Below are 16,863 nucleotides of genomic sequence, written 5' to 3' on the forward strand. Positions count from 1 at the left end.
GTGTCTCATATGAGGCAACTCCTATAACTCTATAAGCTTGTGTGTGTTTATTGATGTATGTATCTTGCTACAGATTAATATCATTGTGTGTTATTTCCTTTTCTATTACTTCCTCCGTTCCACAATAGATGCATCATTTCTCATTTGCGCACTATTCATCAATCAACTTTGACAACCTTTCTTTCACTGCTGTGTAAGAAAAAACATAGTCAAGTGGGATCTTGTTAAATTCGTATTAATGCAAGGATTCCAAATATCAACTTTTTATAATTTTTACTTATACGCATTTAGAGATATTAATGTTCAAATAAGCACATTGGCATACGTGCAATTAGAAATGATGCATCTATTGTGGAACGGAGGAAATATTATGTTCGATGTTTGTTGCGCATATGGGGTAGGCACGCCTGGATCAAGCCTCGGGAATTGATCAAAAGGCCCATCTGTGATAGCTGGCTAACATCTAATGTAAATGTAAACACACTACAACCTGCACAATATGCTTCATGAGTACCAGGCATACTTTGTAGACGCCACAATATGCAAGTATACGGTTTAGTCCTAAAATATGTGCTACTTGCTACAATAGACTCATTAGTACCTGCAGTCTAGCAGACTATACATTACGGAGTATACACTTAGCTTCTAAAGTGGATTTTGAGTGTATAAATGTACTGCCAGAGTGCCAGATCTACATACTGAGGCTACCATATGCGTTGTAATACGACCACGCGCCCAGACAGACACTGTAAGCTACCAGATCTAATCGTTTACCAGAAGTGCCTCAAAAGGGTAAGCGATACATCTTTTTTCTTGGAAGCTGCTACATATACCTCCAGGGTACCAAATATTAACATATCATGGGCTCCCATTGGTTGTTTTCACATAAGCAACTTCACATGGGATTAAAATTTAAATCTAAAATAGCAACCCACATGGAATTTGAAATTTTAGACCAATCAGAGCCAAGGATTTCATTTCCAGTAGCAGACCTAAGTCCACAGAGCATGTTATCTAACAGAAGGTGCAGGATGAAGCACTTCAACAACACCAACTCTGGTAGACCAATAGTACCCTACAAAGATGTTGTACCACTGCAATGTTTCTAATTGACATCATACTACCAACCAAAATGATAGTGAGTTAGAAAGTTATTCTCCATGTTGTTACGCCTCTAATGATGGTCGACACATTCCTGTTCTGACTCGTGCTTGGTGGCAACCATCTGCGTGAAATTTCCGATAGAGCAATCCTTGTGAAGCAACTCAATGCCTCCAACAGACTTAGCATTCCTTAAATCAGTTTTTCTCATTGCATATGTTTATGGCGAGACTGAAAAAAAGCATGAAATCACCTTGATATATAGGAAGATCAACAGAAGTAGGAGTTGTTCATGAACTAATCTCAATTTATTTGGAACTAACTTCTTCAAGTATGTCCTCTTCCTCCAAAACAGATAGTAATTCATGTTCTGAGATTTTCGTGCACCTAGTTTTAAATAACTAATTATTAAATCATAATGAATTAAAAACTTTTATATTATTAAAGGAGAAAGACAACCGCAATTAAACATACCTAACAGTATCTTCACTACCTTGAGGAGCTAGCTTCGAGAAAAGCATGTCAAAATTACGCTGCAAATGAAAGTTATAATCAAGCATCAAGATAAAATTTAACTATACTAATGTATAATCAAGCATTTAAAAGTTACCAAAAGTTCATTGGTAGGGAGAAGTTCTACACACTTCGGTAACAAGACCTGTGGAAACAGCAGTGTAAGTATACATAGGAAACTAATAAGCATGTGAGAATTTGTCATTACCAGACAAAAAAAAATGGCAATACAAAACATATACCACATATACACGAGAAGCTTGCGCATGACTACATATCATCAACCTCTCAGGCTCACTAAGATCCAATAGCCTTGATGTCAACTGATACACCAACAAAGACATTAAATATTAGAGCAGCTCAACATGGCCCCGGCCCGATGGCCCGACCCACTCGCCCAAAAAATTACCGGGTTTTGGGCAGAATATCTTGGCCAAATTTGACCCTGGCCCGAACTTTTAAAAAATTTTGTGGGGTTTGCACAACGTAAAACAACAATTTTAGTTATAAATTTGGCCCGACCCGAAATGGCCCAAAAGCCCGCTATTTTTGGCCCAAAATAGCGGATTTTTGAGCACACAAATGCGGCTCGGCCCGGTCCGACATAAAAATATTTTTTATAGCACACGTAGTCAATATAATGTCCTAGATAAAAAAAAATGTCAAAAGAAAAGTTATTTGAACCAACCTTCGGAACAAAAAAGATGTCCCATGAAAAACAATGTCGCGGTGGTTTGACATCAAGAACGAGAACCTCGTACTTCAAGCCGGCTTCTCCAGTCCAATCAACCATAAATGAGCGACCGATTGAAATAACATTCGGATCACCCATTACACCGGATTCTATTTCAGCAACCGATAACGACATCTCATCTAAAACACGTTGTCTTTTTGCATTCTCATTAGAAATAGCTTGATACAGAAGTGGATTTGTGGCCTATAGAATTTGTACAAACCAAACATAATAAGGTAGATAGTGTATTTAGGTGGAATATACTTATAGAACCAACTTTGGTTGATCTTAATCACATTACATCAGGGTTTTTTAAATTCCTTTATAGAGGAAAAGTTACCTGCACTTGTTTATCATCATGTATTGATAACAGATATGGCAGCAAGAAGTTGACTCTCTCAGTAACCATCATTGTTGCAGGATTGTCTTCTGGCAAATCATGAAAAGTTGTTCTGAATCCCATAGAGAAAACCTCTAAAAGCAAGGCTGAAAAAGAGAAAAATTAAACACACTTCAATGACTAAAGCATGACATGTGAATAAAAGATGCTCCATCCGTCCCAATTTATAGTCCCGTTTGACCAAAAACATAATTTTTAAGAAAAATGGAATATAGTACATGAAAAAGTGGAATAAAGTACAAATGATGATCTATTTGTATGGAAAAGTGGAATAAAGTACATGGAATAGAGAATATAGTACATAGGAAAATGGAATATATAGTACATGGGTAGGGTTTTCTATTCATTTTTAATTAATATAGTACATGAGAAAGTGAGTACCTTAATAACCAAAATTAAAAACAGGAATATAATTTAGGACGCCCAATTTAAAAAGCAGGACTATAATTTTAGGACAGAGGGAGTAATAAGTAATCATACTGCATATACCTTTGGCTCTTCTATTAAAATGCGTTAAGGAGATGAATTTTCCTCCCAATTTTAAAGCATTTTTCACCTAAATTCAATAAGGGGAAATAAATTTCTTGATTATAATATTTGAAATGCAATACAAAATTCAAAGTTAATTACGTAGAGAAACAAGTCCAACCTTATTGAGGTATGAATCCTCTGATGAAGTTAAGCCATCCAAAGCCCCCTTGTCAATCACAACATCATAATAGGGCTTACTACCAAGCTAGAAGTACAAAAGCAATTATTAGTAAAGATTAAAACTAGCAATGCACGATACAATATGTAGACCTTGGGAATCAACATCATAACTCTTATGCTTTTTAAGTGACTAGCATTGTACAATTTTTTCTAATGTTCAAAACAGTTACATGAATAAACTTCTCATTGAAACCCTTTCTTCCACAATATGCTTTTTAAAGATTATTACCTGTCAAACCTCAGACCATATTGGCATATCATATCAAGATGGATAATATAGAGATTAGTAGAATATGTTTTTACTTTCATTTTATTTTGCATAAGCAAAGACATTTGCTGACATTAGAATAACAATACTTCATTCGTTCCGGAAATATCGCACCATGGTTGACTTTTTACTCCTCTAACTACTACTTTGACTCTTAATATCTCAAATCGTGTGCAACTAAAAATTATAAAAAATTAATATTTAGAAAATATATATCGATACGAATCTAACAAGATCTCCCATGACTAAAATTTCCTTATATACGAATCACAAAAAATGGCCAAAGTAGTGTGAAAAAAAATGGTGCAACATTTCCATAACGAAGGAAGTACAACAGTAGAGGACTTAAAACTCTAATCAATTGGGGAAGAAAATGTTCCCACCACACTCAATCTCATTCAAATACAAGCTAGAACATGAGATAATTTGTTATTCCTTTCAAACCAGAACCCCCAAGAGATAGCCATACTTGCAACTTGAACTGATCGATAGAATGTTTTAAAGAGACCATGTCATCATTTTTCACAGGATTGGATGACAATTCACGATGAAAAAACAAAGTAATTACTATGATAGCAGTTAGCAAGTTTAGGAAAATGAATCAGCTAACAGGAAATGTGTTTGCCACAATAATCAGATTCATGTTAGTATTACCTTGTCAGTTATGTCACCTACCCTCCACAACAGAGTAGGTTGATTGACATGAAGTTTCAACATCTTTCTGATGACATCTCGAGAGGAATCGATGTTAGTTATATGCTCGTATCCAGCATCATAGAGCTTCAACGACATTTCTGATTCCCCACAGGCTGGAACCAGTATTTCCACCTTTGAAGGTTGTGGGAATAAGGACTCAAGGATAGGGAGTAGATGCTTGTTCCAACTAGGATAGCATTCTTCATAAACACCATCAACCCCATCTCTTTCACTCTCCATTTCCATTCGACCTAATTTAATATATCAACAGAGTAAGTGAAATTTTTTAGAACATACTTTGGATAAAAGGATTTTAATCTTCTTTGCAGAGGAGTGAAATTTTTTCTGAATCAGCCATGTTATTTCAAAGGCATAGAAAGTAGGGAAACTATCTGGTTTTTCGGGTACTCGGCCTGTGATCCGGTCTGAGAACCAGATACCCTATTCGCGAGCACACGATTTCTCCCGATCGGGTCATAGTACCCGGGAAAAAACCCATAAATTCCTCTACTATTAAACTGCTCCTTATGTTCCTAAATGTTTTTCCCATTTTTCTTTGGCACATTTGCCAATGCACATTTTACATCGTTAATATCTCTAATTACGTGTTATTAAAAATTACTCCCTCAGTTTCTATTTAAGTGTCCAGTTCCCATAAATAGCGTTCCCTTATAAGTGTCCAGTTTCCATTTTTAGACATACACTTTTCCCACTTTTCTATACGCTTTTCCCACTTTTCCATAAACTTTTCCCACTTTTCAATTCTCACATCCTTTTTATTTGTACTTTAAACATTAAACAATTATTTTACTTTTTCCTTTCCAAAAAAAAAACACTCCTGATCATTACCTCTTACACAGAGTTCAGTTTTATTAAAAACCGCGTAAATGTTCAAAGTGGACACTTAAATGGGAACGAAGGGAGTATAAAATTTTCATATTATATTGTTAAAGTACGTATTGAAACGAATCAAACAAAACCACACACGACTATGTTTTTTCTTTTATATTGAAAATAATTCAAAAGATTATCTTCAATTGTAAATATTGTCAAGATTCCAAATGAGAAAAACATTAAGAAACGGAGGGAGTAGTTCCTAATTTGCTAAGTCCCTAAACTCCCTAAACTCAGAAGCATGCAGTTCCACCAATCAAAATCTAAAACCTATTCCAAACCTTATATAGTGAATCATTAAAAGTAGAAAAATTAATTCTAATAAAATTCAACATTTGGCCGGTCTTTCAATAAAAGTCCCCTAAATATGATATGATCCAACCTTTTACCCCCATTTTCTTTAAACAGACCCTTTGAAACGCCGAAATGCAAAATTAGACCACTTATCCTACGTGGCAATGACCGTTGTTATTCGACCCAATTAACAAAAAAAAAAAACCCTCTCATTTACTCTATTCTTGTGCAGAGACCATTAACCCCCCAAAAGAAAGAAAAATTTCCCTCTTTTTCTTGTGGCGTGGTTGTTAGTGGTTACGTGACCATGTGGTGAAAAGCGTCAGAATTGGTGTGGTTTATTTGATAAAATCGGTGAATTTGACTCGGCGACTCAGTGAGTTTACTCGATGTGGGTGGAGGTTCAAAAAAAGGAATCTGGCGCCGATGTCGTCGGTGAAGACGGGGCGGTCGACGAGGGTGACAAACAAAGGTAAACAAGCATGAAGCTCAATAAATACTAATAAAATGGGAAAATACTAGTTAATCTAATAAAATATCAAGTAAGACAAACAAAGGTGTTCTAAAACATGAATTAGAACGGTGCAGGAGCAATTCAATTAAACGGACCCAAAAATAGTTGCTTTTTAATTCCCAAAAAAAGATGATGCAGGAGCAATTCAATTGAACGGATCCAAAAAGAGTAGCTTTTGAATTCCCAAAAAAAAGTAAAGAAGGTAAGGAGTACATGAAATTGCACCTCTCGTTTGCGGCGAAGATATCCGTGACCCGAGAATTGAGCGTGAAATTGAAGGATTACGTGGGCGATAAATTGCTTGACTTCAAGTGTTCACCGCTCTTTTCTGGAGGCGATGCTAGTTAATTGGCCGCCGACGTCTTCTTAATCGCTGCTTGGAGTCTGTCAGTCGCTGAAACTGTTAAACTCATATAAGATTAGGAGAAAACGGCTTAACATTTTGTATATTAATTATTATTAGTGTATCACTATTTGACGTCCTCATTCGCTAAAAACGCCCGCATATTTTACATGAAAGGACATTCGTGCCCTTATATAATTTAACCCACCCCGTAAACCATCCCCACCACCGAATCCTGGGCGGCAGTCGCACATTAAAAGAAAAAAAAAATCGTGCCTGTGTTAAATTAAAAAAATATATATCATTTCTTTAAATTGTGTTTACATTTTAAATAATTTTGAGATTCTTTAAAAATTATGAAATTTTAGAATTAGTTTTAAAAAACACTACAAGAATTTGTATATTTAACGACAACCTAGTTACGACGGGTTAAAAAACCCGTCGCAAAAGCCTTTTGCGACGGGGCTAACAACCAATCAATGACGGGAATAACCGTCGCAAATGTCTTTTACGACGGGTTTACGACGAATTTACGACGAGATTTTCTATTAACGACGGCCCCTTTTATGACGGGTTCGCGACAGGAAATCCCGTCGTTAATCAACGATCATTGGCCTTTCGCGACGGGATTTCCCGTCGTTAATAGTACAATTTCTTGTAGGCCCTATTTGGTTCATTATTAGTAAAGGAAAGGAAGAGAAAAGAAAGGAAGGGAAAAGAAAGGAAAAGAAGGGAAAGGAAATAAATTTTATTTTCCTGTGTTTGGTTTAAGGAAAAGAAATGAAGGGAAGAGAAAGGAAATATAAATGACACCTTTTAATTTTCTCTTTCCTTCCAAATTCCTCCAATTTTGGGAGGAAAGGAAAGTGAAAATTTTATAAAGAAGCGTTCCTTCCAATTCCCTTCCTTTCCTTCCACTTCCCATATAATTATTTGTACCAAATACAGGAAATTTTATTTTACCTTTCCTTTTTTTTCTTTTCCTTCCAATTCCTCCCAACCAAATAAAGCCGTAGTGAAAGCATTTAAAAAATCAATTCCATCTTCTTTTTTTAGAAATGTAGAATTAGTTTTAAAAAACATTGAAAAAATCAATTCAAACTTTTTTTTGAAATACAAACTGCCGCCCGAAATTGGCGGCCAGACCATGGTCGTACCGCCTTGGAATAGCGGCGTCGACCATGGTTAGCTCGCCCAAGATTTGCGGCTCAATCATGGTCACCGCCGCTATTCCAAGGCGTTACGACCATAGCCCGGCCGCCAATTCCGGGCGGCAATTTGTATTTCAAAAAATAAAATAAAAAACGCAGAATCAGGGGTAGCTGCGGGGCAGAAGGAGTTTGGGAGCAGAGGCGGGGGCAGCTACGGGTGGCAGTGATGCGGTTTGTGCAGTGGTGCGGCGGTGGTCGGTGTGTGCAGTGGTTGCGGTGTGTGCAATGGTGCAGCGGTGGCGGTGTGTGCAGTGTGTTAGGTTATGATACATATGAAAAACATAAATCATGCGGAAAAACCTAGATGCCAGGATACATATTAATTGCACATAATCATATAGCATAATTTAGATGCATACACTTTGTAGCGTGCCTTCCCTAGCTGCGCCCGAACCGAACAAGAACAAGTCTTTAGGACTCCAAGTGTCGTCCCTCCGTAGATAGTCCACAGCACGTCCGGATCCGCCTTAAGATTGACCAACTAGAATCGCCCTTAAGGTTCTATAATTTTCGGCTAATAGGGCAAGAGTTTATGGCTGATTTTCTGCTTAAAAATCCTAGCTTTGAATACTTGAAACTTGTGTATAAATTTGTGACCCTAGGCACATATTTATAGGGTTATGGAAAAGGACTTAGAATCCTATTAAAATACCAATTTAGTTTAATTAGAATCCTGTTAGGACTCTATTAAATAAATTCTATCTACTAGGATTAGGATTTAATCATAGAACGAATTCTAATAGCTTTAGGATTCGTATTGCACACAACCGCACACGAGCACGAGCACGAGCACGAGCACAGCCCGCGCAAGCCTCGCGGCCCACGCGAGCTGCACTTGCTCGCAGCCCATGTCCGTCGCACCCCACGACGTTCCGCGCGTGCCATGCCTTGCTGGGCATGGCCTTGCGTTGGGCCTGGCGAGGCTTTGGCGTGTGTGTTGATGCGTATGGCTTGCTGGGCGAGGGCCTGGCTGTTATGTTATGATACATATGACAATTCATAAATCATGCGGAAAAACCATAAAGCCAGGAAAACATATTATTTACACATAATCATTTAACATAGTTTAGATGCATACTCTTTGTTGCGTGCCTTCCCTAGCTGCGCCCGAACCGAAGAAGAACAAGTCTTTAGGACTCCAAGTGTCGTCCCTCCGTAGATAGTCCACAGCACGTCCGGATCCGCCTTAAGATTGACCAACTAGAATCGCCCTTAAGGTACTATTATTTTCGGCACTTTATAGGCAATTGTGTAATTGAATTTTGCTCTCAAAAACTCACTTTGAATACTTGAATGCTCTATGTAAATATGTGACCCTAGGCACCTATTTATAGAGTTATGGAAAAGGATTTGGAATCCTATTAGGATACTAATTTATTTAATTATAATCCTACTAGGACTCTAATTAAATAAACTAAATCTTTTAGGATTAGATTTAATCATATGACAAATCCCGGTAGCTTTAGGATTCGAGTAGCACACAAACACACATGCACGCACAGCAGCCCACGAGGGGCGCCATGCGCGCGTGCGCGCAGCCCGCGAGCTCGCAGCCCACTGCCGCAAGCCCACACGCTGCCGCAGCCTTGGCGCGCGCTGGGCCTGCCTTGCGGTGGGCCTGGCGCAGCCTTGGCTGGTGCGTTTGTGGCGCGCTGGCTTGCTGGGCGATGGCCCGGCTTCGTGCTGGGCCTTCGTCTGGCAGGCCTCGTCCGATGCTAATTCGTACGATACGCTTCCGATTAATTTCCCGATTCCGGAATTCATTTCCGATACGAACAATATTCAATATTTCCGATTCCGGAATCAATTTCCGTTTCGAACAAATATTTAATATTTCCGTTTCCGGAATTATTTTCCGATTCCGATAATATTTCCGATTCTGACAATATTTCCGTTTCCGGCAATATTTCTGATTCCGGCAATATTTCCATTTCCGATAATATTTTCCGATACGTACCATGTTTCCGTTTCCGGCAACATCTACGACTTGGATAATATTTATATTTCCGATACGATCCATATTTCCGTTTCCGGCAATATCATCGTTTCCGGAGTATTCATTTCTTGCCTGTGACGATCTCAGCTCCCACTGAAACTAAGATCCGTCGATTCCGAATATCCATAGATGGAGTATTTAATGCCATTAAATACTTGATCCGTTTACGTACTATTTGTGTGACCCTACGGGTTCAGTCAAGAGTAAGCTGTGGATTAATATCATTAATTCCACTTGAACTGAAGCGGCCTCTAGCTAGGCATTCAGCTCACTTGATCTCACTGAATTATTAACTTGTTAATTAATACTGAACCGCATTTATTAGACTTAACATTGAATGCATACTTGGACCAAGGACATTATTTCCTTCAGTCTCCCACTTGTCCTTAGGGACAAGTGTGCATTTCCTAATTCCTTTGTCGCTCGATGCTTGCTCTTGAACATAAGGTAAGAGTTGTCATCCTTATTATGTCCAGAGGTGTTTCTCGGTTTCAGAGTTCAACTGATCAAATAAACAGATAATCATAGCCTATGATTCATCCGAGCACGGCCATGCATTTCACAGTTTCTAGCTCTCCGAGTGGCCTTGTACAACTTTTAAGCATCTCATCCCGATTTATGGGAGGACAATCCCAATCTTCGATCTTGAGATTAGACTTCGTTTGATAGGTGATTACCGGAGCGTTGCCTTTATAGCCTCCTTTTACGGTGCGACGGTTGGTCAACGTCAAAGCAACCAGTTCTCAAACAAGTAATCTCAAATCACTCAGGTATTGAGGATTTAGTGTCTAATAATTTTAATGAAATTTACTTATGACAGATTTTCATCTCTTACAGTAAAGTTTCATAGGTCTTGTCCGATACTAGTCTTTCCAAAGTAAGTATCTATGCAAATGATTATGACATTGCCATGTCCACATAGTTCAAGAAACAGAACTACTAGTCATCTTGCATTCTAGTCGTCTAACGTTTTCTATGCGTCCAATTTTATAGAAAACTCCGACTAGGGACCATTTTCAACCTTTGACATTCAAGTTCACTTGATAGACATTTCTTAGTCACAGGACTGGTCCTGACAGTCTATCTTGAATATATCGTCAAATTGAAGGGACTCATCATTTAATAAACCACAAATTAAATGGAAAAATGAATTCTTTTCATTTATTGTGAATGATTAACCAATAATGTTTTACAAAGATTTAAACTCTAAAACTTTAAAACATTAAACAGGGTCATCAAAGCCATTCTCCAATATGCTTGATTCCCATAGCTGCAGTGTGCGAGTTGTGCTTCGCCTGCGGCAGAGGTTTAGTTAATCGATCTGATATGTTGTCATCAGTTCCAATCTTGTTTATCTCGACTTCTTTTCTTTCAACGAACTCTCGTAGAAGGTGAAATCTACGAAGTACATGCTTGACTCTCTGGTGGTGTCTAGGCTCCTTTGCCTGTGCAATAGCTCCGTTATTATCACAATACAGGGCTATTGGTCCTTTAATGGAGGGGACTACACCAAGTTCACCTATGAACTTCCTTAGCCATATAGCTTCCTTTGCTGCTTCATGCGCAGCAATGTACTCCGCTTCAGTTGTAGAATCCGCAATGGTGCTTTGCTTAGCACTTTTCCAGCTTACTGCACCCCCGTTGAGGCAGAAGACAAACCCAGACTGTGATCTGAAATCATCTTTTTCGGTTTGGAAACTTGCGTTCGTATAGCCTTTAACAATTAATTCATCATCTCCACCATAGACCAGGAAGTCATCTTTGTGCCTTTTCAAGTACTTCAGAATATTCTTGGCAGCAGTCCAATGCGCCTCTCCTGGGTCTGACTGGTATCTTCTCGTAGCACTGAGTGCATACGCAACATCTGGGCGTGTACATATCATAGCATACATTATTGAACCAATCAATGATGCATATGGAATCCCATTCGTCTACGCTCATCAAGTGTTTTTGGGCACTGATTCTTGCTTAGAGTCATTCCATGAGACATGGGTAGGTAGCCTCGCTTGGAGTCCGCCATCTTGAACCTATCAAGCACCTTTTTGATATAAGTGCTTTGACTAAGTCCAATCATCCTTTTAGATCTATCTCTGTAAATCTTGATGCCCAATATGTACTGTGCTTCTCCTAGATCTTTCATCGAAAAACATTTCCCAAGCCAAATCTTGACAGAGTTCAACATAGGAATGTCATTTCCGATAAGTAATATGTCGTCGACATATAATACTAGGAAAGCAATTTTGCTCCCACTGACCTTCTTGTATACACAAGATTCGTCTGCGTTCTTGATGAAACCAAAGTCACTGACTGCTTCATCAAAACGTATATTCCAGCTCCTGGATGCCTGCTTCAATCCGTAGATTGACTTCTTTAGCTTGCATACCTTTTTAGCATTCTTTGGATCCTCAAAACCTTCAGGCTGTGTCATAAACACAGTTTCTGTTAAAACGCCGTTTAAGAAAGCAGTTTTGACATCCATCTGCCATATTTCGTAATCGTAATATGCAGCGATTGCTAACATTATCCGAATAGACTTTAGCATTGCAACTGGTGAAATGGTTTCATCGTAATCCACACCGTGGACTTGCCTGTAACCTTTTGCAACCAATCTAGCTTTGAAAACTTCAAGTTTCCCATCTTTGTCCTTTTTCAGTTTGAAAACCCATTTGCTTCCAATGGCTTGGTAGCCATCTGGCAAATCGACCAAATCCCATACTTGGTTTTCAGACATGGAGTCTAATTCAGATTGCATGGCTTCTTGCCATTGCTTGGAGCTAGGGCTCGTCATAGCTTGTTTGTAAGTCGCAGGTTCATCACTTTCAAGTAATAGAACGTTATAGCTCTCGTTCGTCAAAATACCTAAGTACCTTTCCGGTTGAGATCTATATCTTTGCGATCTACGCGGGGTAACATTTCTAGATTGACCATGATTCTCACCAGATTCTTCTAAAGATATCTGAGTTTCATCCTGAATGTCTTCTTGAGCATTCTCTAGAGTTTTCTGTTCGACTCGAATTTCTTCGAGGTCTACTTTTCTCCCACTTGTCATTTTGGAAATGTGATCTTTCTCCAAAAAGACACCATCTCGAGCAACAAACACCTTGTTCTCAGATGTATTGTAGAAGTAATACCCCTTTGTTTCCTTTGGATAGCCCACAAGGATACATTTGTCAGATTTTGGATGAAGTTTGTTTGAAATTAATCGTTTGACGTATACTTCACATCCCCAAATCTTAAGAAAAGACACATTTGGAGGCTTTCCAAACCATAATTCGTATGGAGTCTTTTCGACAGCTTTAGACGGAGCTCTATTTATAGTGAGTGCAGCTGTATTTAGTGCATGTCCCCAAAATTCTAATGGAAGTTTGGCCTGACCCATCATTGACCTGACCATGTCTAGCAAGGTTCTGTTCCTCCGTTCCGACACACCGTTCCATTGTGGTGTTCCAGGAGGAGTCAATTCTGATAGAATTCCACATTCTTTCAGATGGTCATCAAATTCATAGCTCAGATATTCACCGCCTCTATCAGACCGCAGTGCCTTAATCTTCTTGCCTAATTGATTCTCTACTTCACTATGAAATTCCTTGAATTTGTCAAAGGATTCAGACTTATGCTTCATTAGGTAGACATAACCATATCTACTGAAGTCATCAGTGAAAGTGATAAAGTAGCTGAAACCACCTCTAGCATTTGTACTCATTGGTCCACATACATCTGTATGGATTAAACCCAATAGTTCATTTGCTCTTTCTCCAACTTTAGAGAAAGGTTGCTTTGTCATTTTGCCAAGTAAACATGATTCGCATTTACCATAATCCTCTAAGTCAAATGGTTCTAGAATTCCTTCCTTTTGAAGTCTTTCTAAGCGTTTCAAGTTTATATGGCCTAATCGACAATGCCACAGATAGGTGAGATCTGAATCATCCTTTTTGGCCTTTTTGGTATTTATGTTATATACTTGTTTGTCGTGATCTAATAAATAAAGTCCATTGACTAATCTAGCAGATCCATAAAACATGTCTTTAAAATAAAACGAACAACTATTGTCTTTTATTAAAAAGGAAAATCCCTTAGCATCTAAGCAAGAAACTGAAATGATGTTTTTAGTAAGACTTGGAACATGGAAACATTCTTCTAGTTCCAAAACTAGCCCGGAGGGCAACGACAAATAATAAGTTCCTACAGCTAATGCAGCAATCCGTGATCCATTTCCCACTCGTAGGTCGACTTCACCCTTGCTTAAATTTCTACTTCTTCTTAGTCCCTGTGGATTGGAACATAAGTGTGAGCCACAATCTGTATCTAATACCCAAGAAGTTGAATTAGCAAGTATACAGTCTATAACGAAAATACCTGAAGATGGAACGACTGTTCCGTTCTTCTGATCTTCCTTTAGCTTCAAGCAATCTCTCTTCCAATGCCCCTTCTTCTTGCAGTAGAAGCATTCGGATTCAGAAGTGGGTTGACTGACCTTCCTCTTTACAGATTTGGCGCCAGTTTGCTTAGTTGGGCTGGCCTTGTTGCCACCTTTCTTAGCATTCCTCTTATTTCCAGATTTCTTGAACTTGCCCCCACGCACCATAAGCACATCCTGCTTATCACTTTTGAGCGTCTTTTCAGCGGTCTTCAGCATACCGTGAAGCTCAGTGAGCGTTTTGTCCAGACTATTCATACTGTAGTTCAGTTTGAACTGATCATACCCGCTATGAAGAGAATGGAGGATGTTGCTATAGCCATTTCCTGAGAAAATTGATGATCCAGCCGACTCATATTCTCAATGAGTCCAATCATTTTGAGAACATGTGGACTTACGGGCTCGCCTTTCTTAAGCTTGGTCTCAAGAATTTGCCTATGAGTCTCGAATCTTTCGACTCGAGCCAGATCTTGGAACATGTTCTTCAACTCACTGATGATTGTGAAAGCATCTGAGTTGATGAACGTTTTCTGTAGATCCGCACTCATGGTGGCGAGCATTAGACATTTCACATCCTTGTTGGCATCAATCCAACGATTGAGGGCTGCCTGAGTGACCCCGTCGCCTGCGGCTTCGGGCATCGCCTCTTCTAGGACATATTCCTTTTCTTCCTGCATAAGAACTATTTGCAAGTTCCTTTGCCAGTCAAGGAAGTTCTTCCCGTTCAACTTCTCCTTTTCGAGAATTGATCGAATGTTGAATGAATTGTTGTTTGCCATATTTAAAACTACAATTGAAAAGAATAAACAAATAAATAACCATTCACAGTTTCTCTTAATAAACTTAAATTCTAGCATACATGCATAATTCAATGTTTATTAAGCATTTTATTCAAGTTATGTATTCCGGCAGGTGTGAATAAAATGATTCCAAGATCCTAAAATCATTGAAGAACTAAGCACAGTTTGTCGACTTAATCCTAAAACATCTTAGGTAAGCAAAAGCCTTTTGCTAATAGTCTAGAAACTATTCTTGGTTGATAGGTACGTCTAAGAACTTATTAGGTAAACCTATCGATTTTGCCACGACATAAAAGGACTCCTTACTTATATCGTTGAGTTTCACCAAAACTAACATGTACTCACAATTATTTGTGTACCTTGCCCCTTTAGGACCAATAAGTAACACCTCGCTGAGCGAAAACTATTACTAGATTGATGTAAAGGATATCCAAGCAAGTGTATATTTTGGCATGGCACCTTTTAACTCAATTTTTAAGTTTGGAACTTAAGGCTCTTACTATGTTGGTTAGATTTTAAGTGAACTAAAATCCTTAATCATGAAACATAATCAAGCTTTTGATCTCATGCATTTTAAGACATATTTAAAAGCAATAAATAACTTAAAACATGCATAAGATAAATGTGATCTAGTATGGCCCGACTTCATCTTGAAGCTTTAACTTCAAAGTCCGTCTTGAAAATCTCCGTGGGAGGCACCATTTTCTTCAAATAGGATAAGCTATAATTAAAACTAATTACAACTATTTAATGGTACGCAGACCATATTTGAATTGAAAAACAACTTTGGTACTTTAGACCAATTACATTCATATTAATGGTACGCAGACCATATTTTCTATCCTATTTGGGCCATACTAGTCACTTCATAACCTGCAAAACAGTACATATACAATATATACCATTCACCCATTCATTATCATGAATGGCCCACATAGCTGGTTAGTAAAACACATTATGCATCACGTAAACATTTACAGCAATTAATCAAGGGCACAAATAATCTACCAATTATTCAGTCCTTATTAATTCTAATCAAGTTGTTTTAACCTTAAGGATTTGTAGACCTAATCAAGAGTTTATGACTAAAAGGGGCTCCCACTTAAACCAATAAATTCATATGCTTTACTAATTTTAAACATAAAAATGTATTTCTAGCCTAACCGGAAACATACAAATTTAATTAAAATTTAAAGCTCATATAAATTTATAATTGAATCCAAAAAGTTTATTAATTTCAGTCGTATTTAAATTAATTCATGATTTTAATTTTAGTAAAATAATTAGAATAAATAAAATTTATTATAATTACAATATTCAAAATTAAAATCCAAGAAAATAATTTAAATTATTAATTTTAAAATTAATTAAAATTACGTAAACTGAAAATTTCAAATTAAAATTTCAAAACGATCTAATCGCAACGCAACAACCCCATGCAACGTACGCCCATGGGCCACACGCACACAACCATCGCTGGCCATGTGCGCGCAGCCCATGCGCTGCGTCGCATCGCTGCTGCTGCTCTCCTTCGCAAGACATCACGCGAGCTGGTGCTCGCTGCGCGCGCCAGCACTCGATGCACGCGAGCCATCGCTCGCTGCGTTCGCTTGCCAGCGCTCGCTTCATGCGCTCGCCAGCGCTCGTTTTATGCGAGCCAGCGCTCGCTGCTCGCGCTCGCCAGCGCTTGCTGCGCGCGCTTGCCAGCGCTCGATCCTGCGAGCCATCGCTCGCTGCGCGAGGCATCGACGCTGGGCGTAGCACTCGTGGCACGCGAGCTTGCGCTCGCTGCGCGCGAGGCTCCGCACGCTTGCGCGAGGCAGTGCGCGTTGTGGCGCAGCTCGCTTGCTGCCCACACGCGACTGCTGTGCCTGTTGTGCCTGCTTTCGCCCTTGCCCACGACACAAGGCAGGGCTGCTGCCTTGTGCTTGTGCACCATGGCCTTGCTCATTGCATTCGTGCCGCATGGGCG

The 16,863-nt window shown here is 38.9% G+C and overlaps 1 protein-coding gene across 4 annotated transcripts; it reads right to left on the minus strand.

The window, feature by feature from the left end:
• Nucleotides 1-638: 638 nt before the first annotated feature.
• LOC110785656 (uncharacterized) lies at nt 639-6,546 on the minus strand. Of its 4 annotated transcripts, none has more exons than XM_021990138.2 (11): nt 6,350-6,546; nt 4,381-4,673; nt 3,397-3,483; nt 3,237-3,303; nt 2,688-2,833; nt 2,303-2,551; nt 1,857-1,937; nt 1,712-1,759; nt 1,576-1,634; nt 1,425-1,488; nt 639-1,332 (listed from the first exon to the last, which is right to left on the minus strand). In XM_021990138.2, the coding sequence occupies exons 2-11, from the start codon at nt 4,666-4,668 to the stop codon at nt 1,309-1,311; spliced, it is 1,113 nt and encodes a 370-aa protein (XP_021845830.1). In that variant the 5' UTR covers nt 4,669-4,673; nt 6,350-6,546; the 3' UTR covers nt 639-1,308. The 4 variants fall into 4 exon arrangements, with proteins under 4 accessions (XP_021845830.1, XP_056689656.1, XP_021845831.1 ...); XM_056833678.1 differs by having other exon boundaries at nt 1,425-1,502; nt 6,350-6,545; XM_021990139.2 differs by lacking the exon at nt 1,425-1,488.
• Between the last annotated feature and the right edge of the window lie 10,317 nt (nt 6,547-16,863).

The sequence above is a fragment of the Spinacia oleracea genome, chromosome 6, assembly GCF_020520425.1.
Source record: "Spinacia oleracea cultivar Varoflay chromosome 6, BTI_SOV_V1, whole genome shotgun sequence".
Taxonomy (NCBI): Eukaryota; Viridiplantae; Streptophyta; class Magnoliopsida; order Caryophyllales; family Amaranthaceae; genus Spinacia; species Spinacia oleracea.

Excerpts from the sequence above, each read along its gene's own strand:
- LOC110785656 (XM_056833677.1), bottom strand. The coding sequence starts at position 4,668 with ATGGAAATGGAGAGTGAAAGAGATGGGGTTGATGGTGTTTATGAAGAA. Across the intron at positions 2,834-3,236 it reads TTTTAATAGAAGAGCCAAAG|CCTTGCTTTTAGAGGTTTTC; the intron begins GTATATGCAGTA and ends TCTCTTTTTCAG. Across the intron at positions 1,938-2,302 it reads ACATCTTTTTTGTTCCGAAG|TTGACATCAAGGCTATTGGA; the intron begins GTTGGTTCAAAT and ends TTGGTGTATCAG.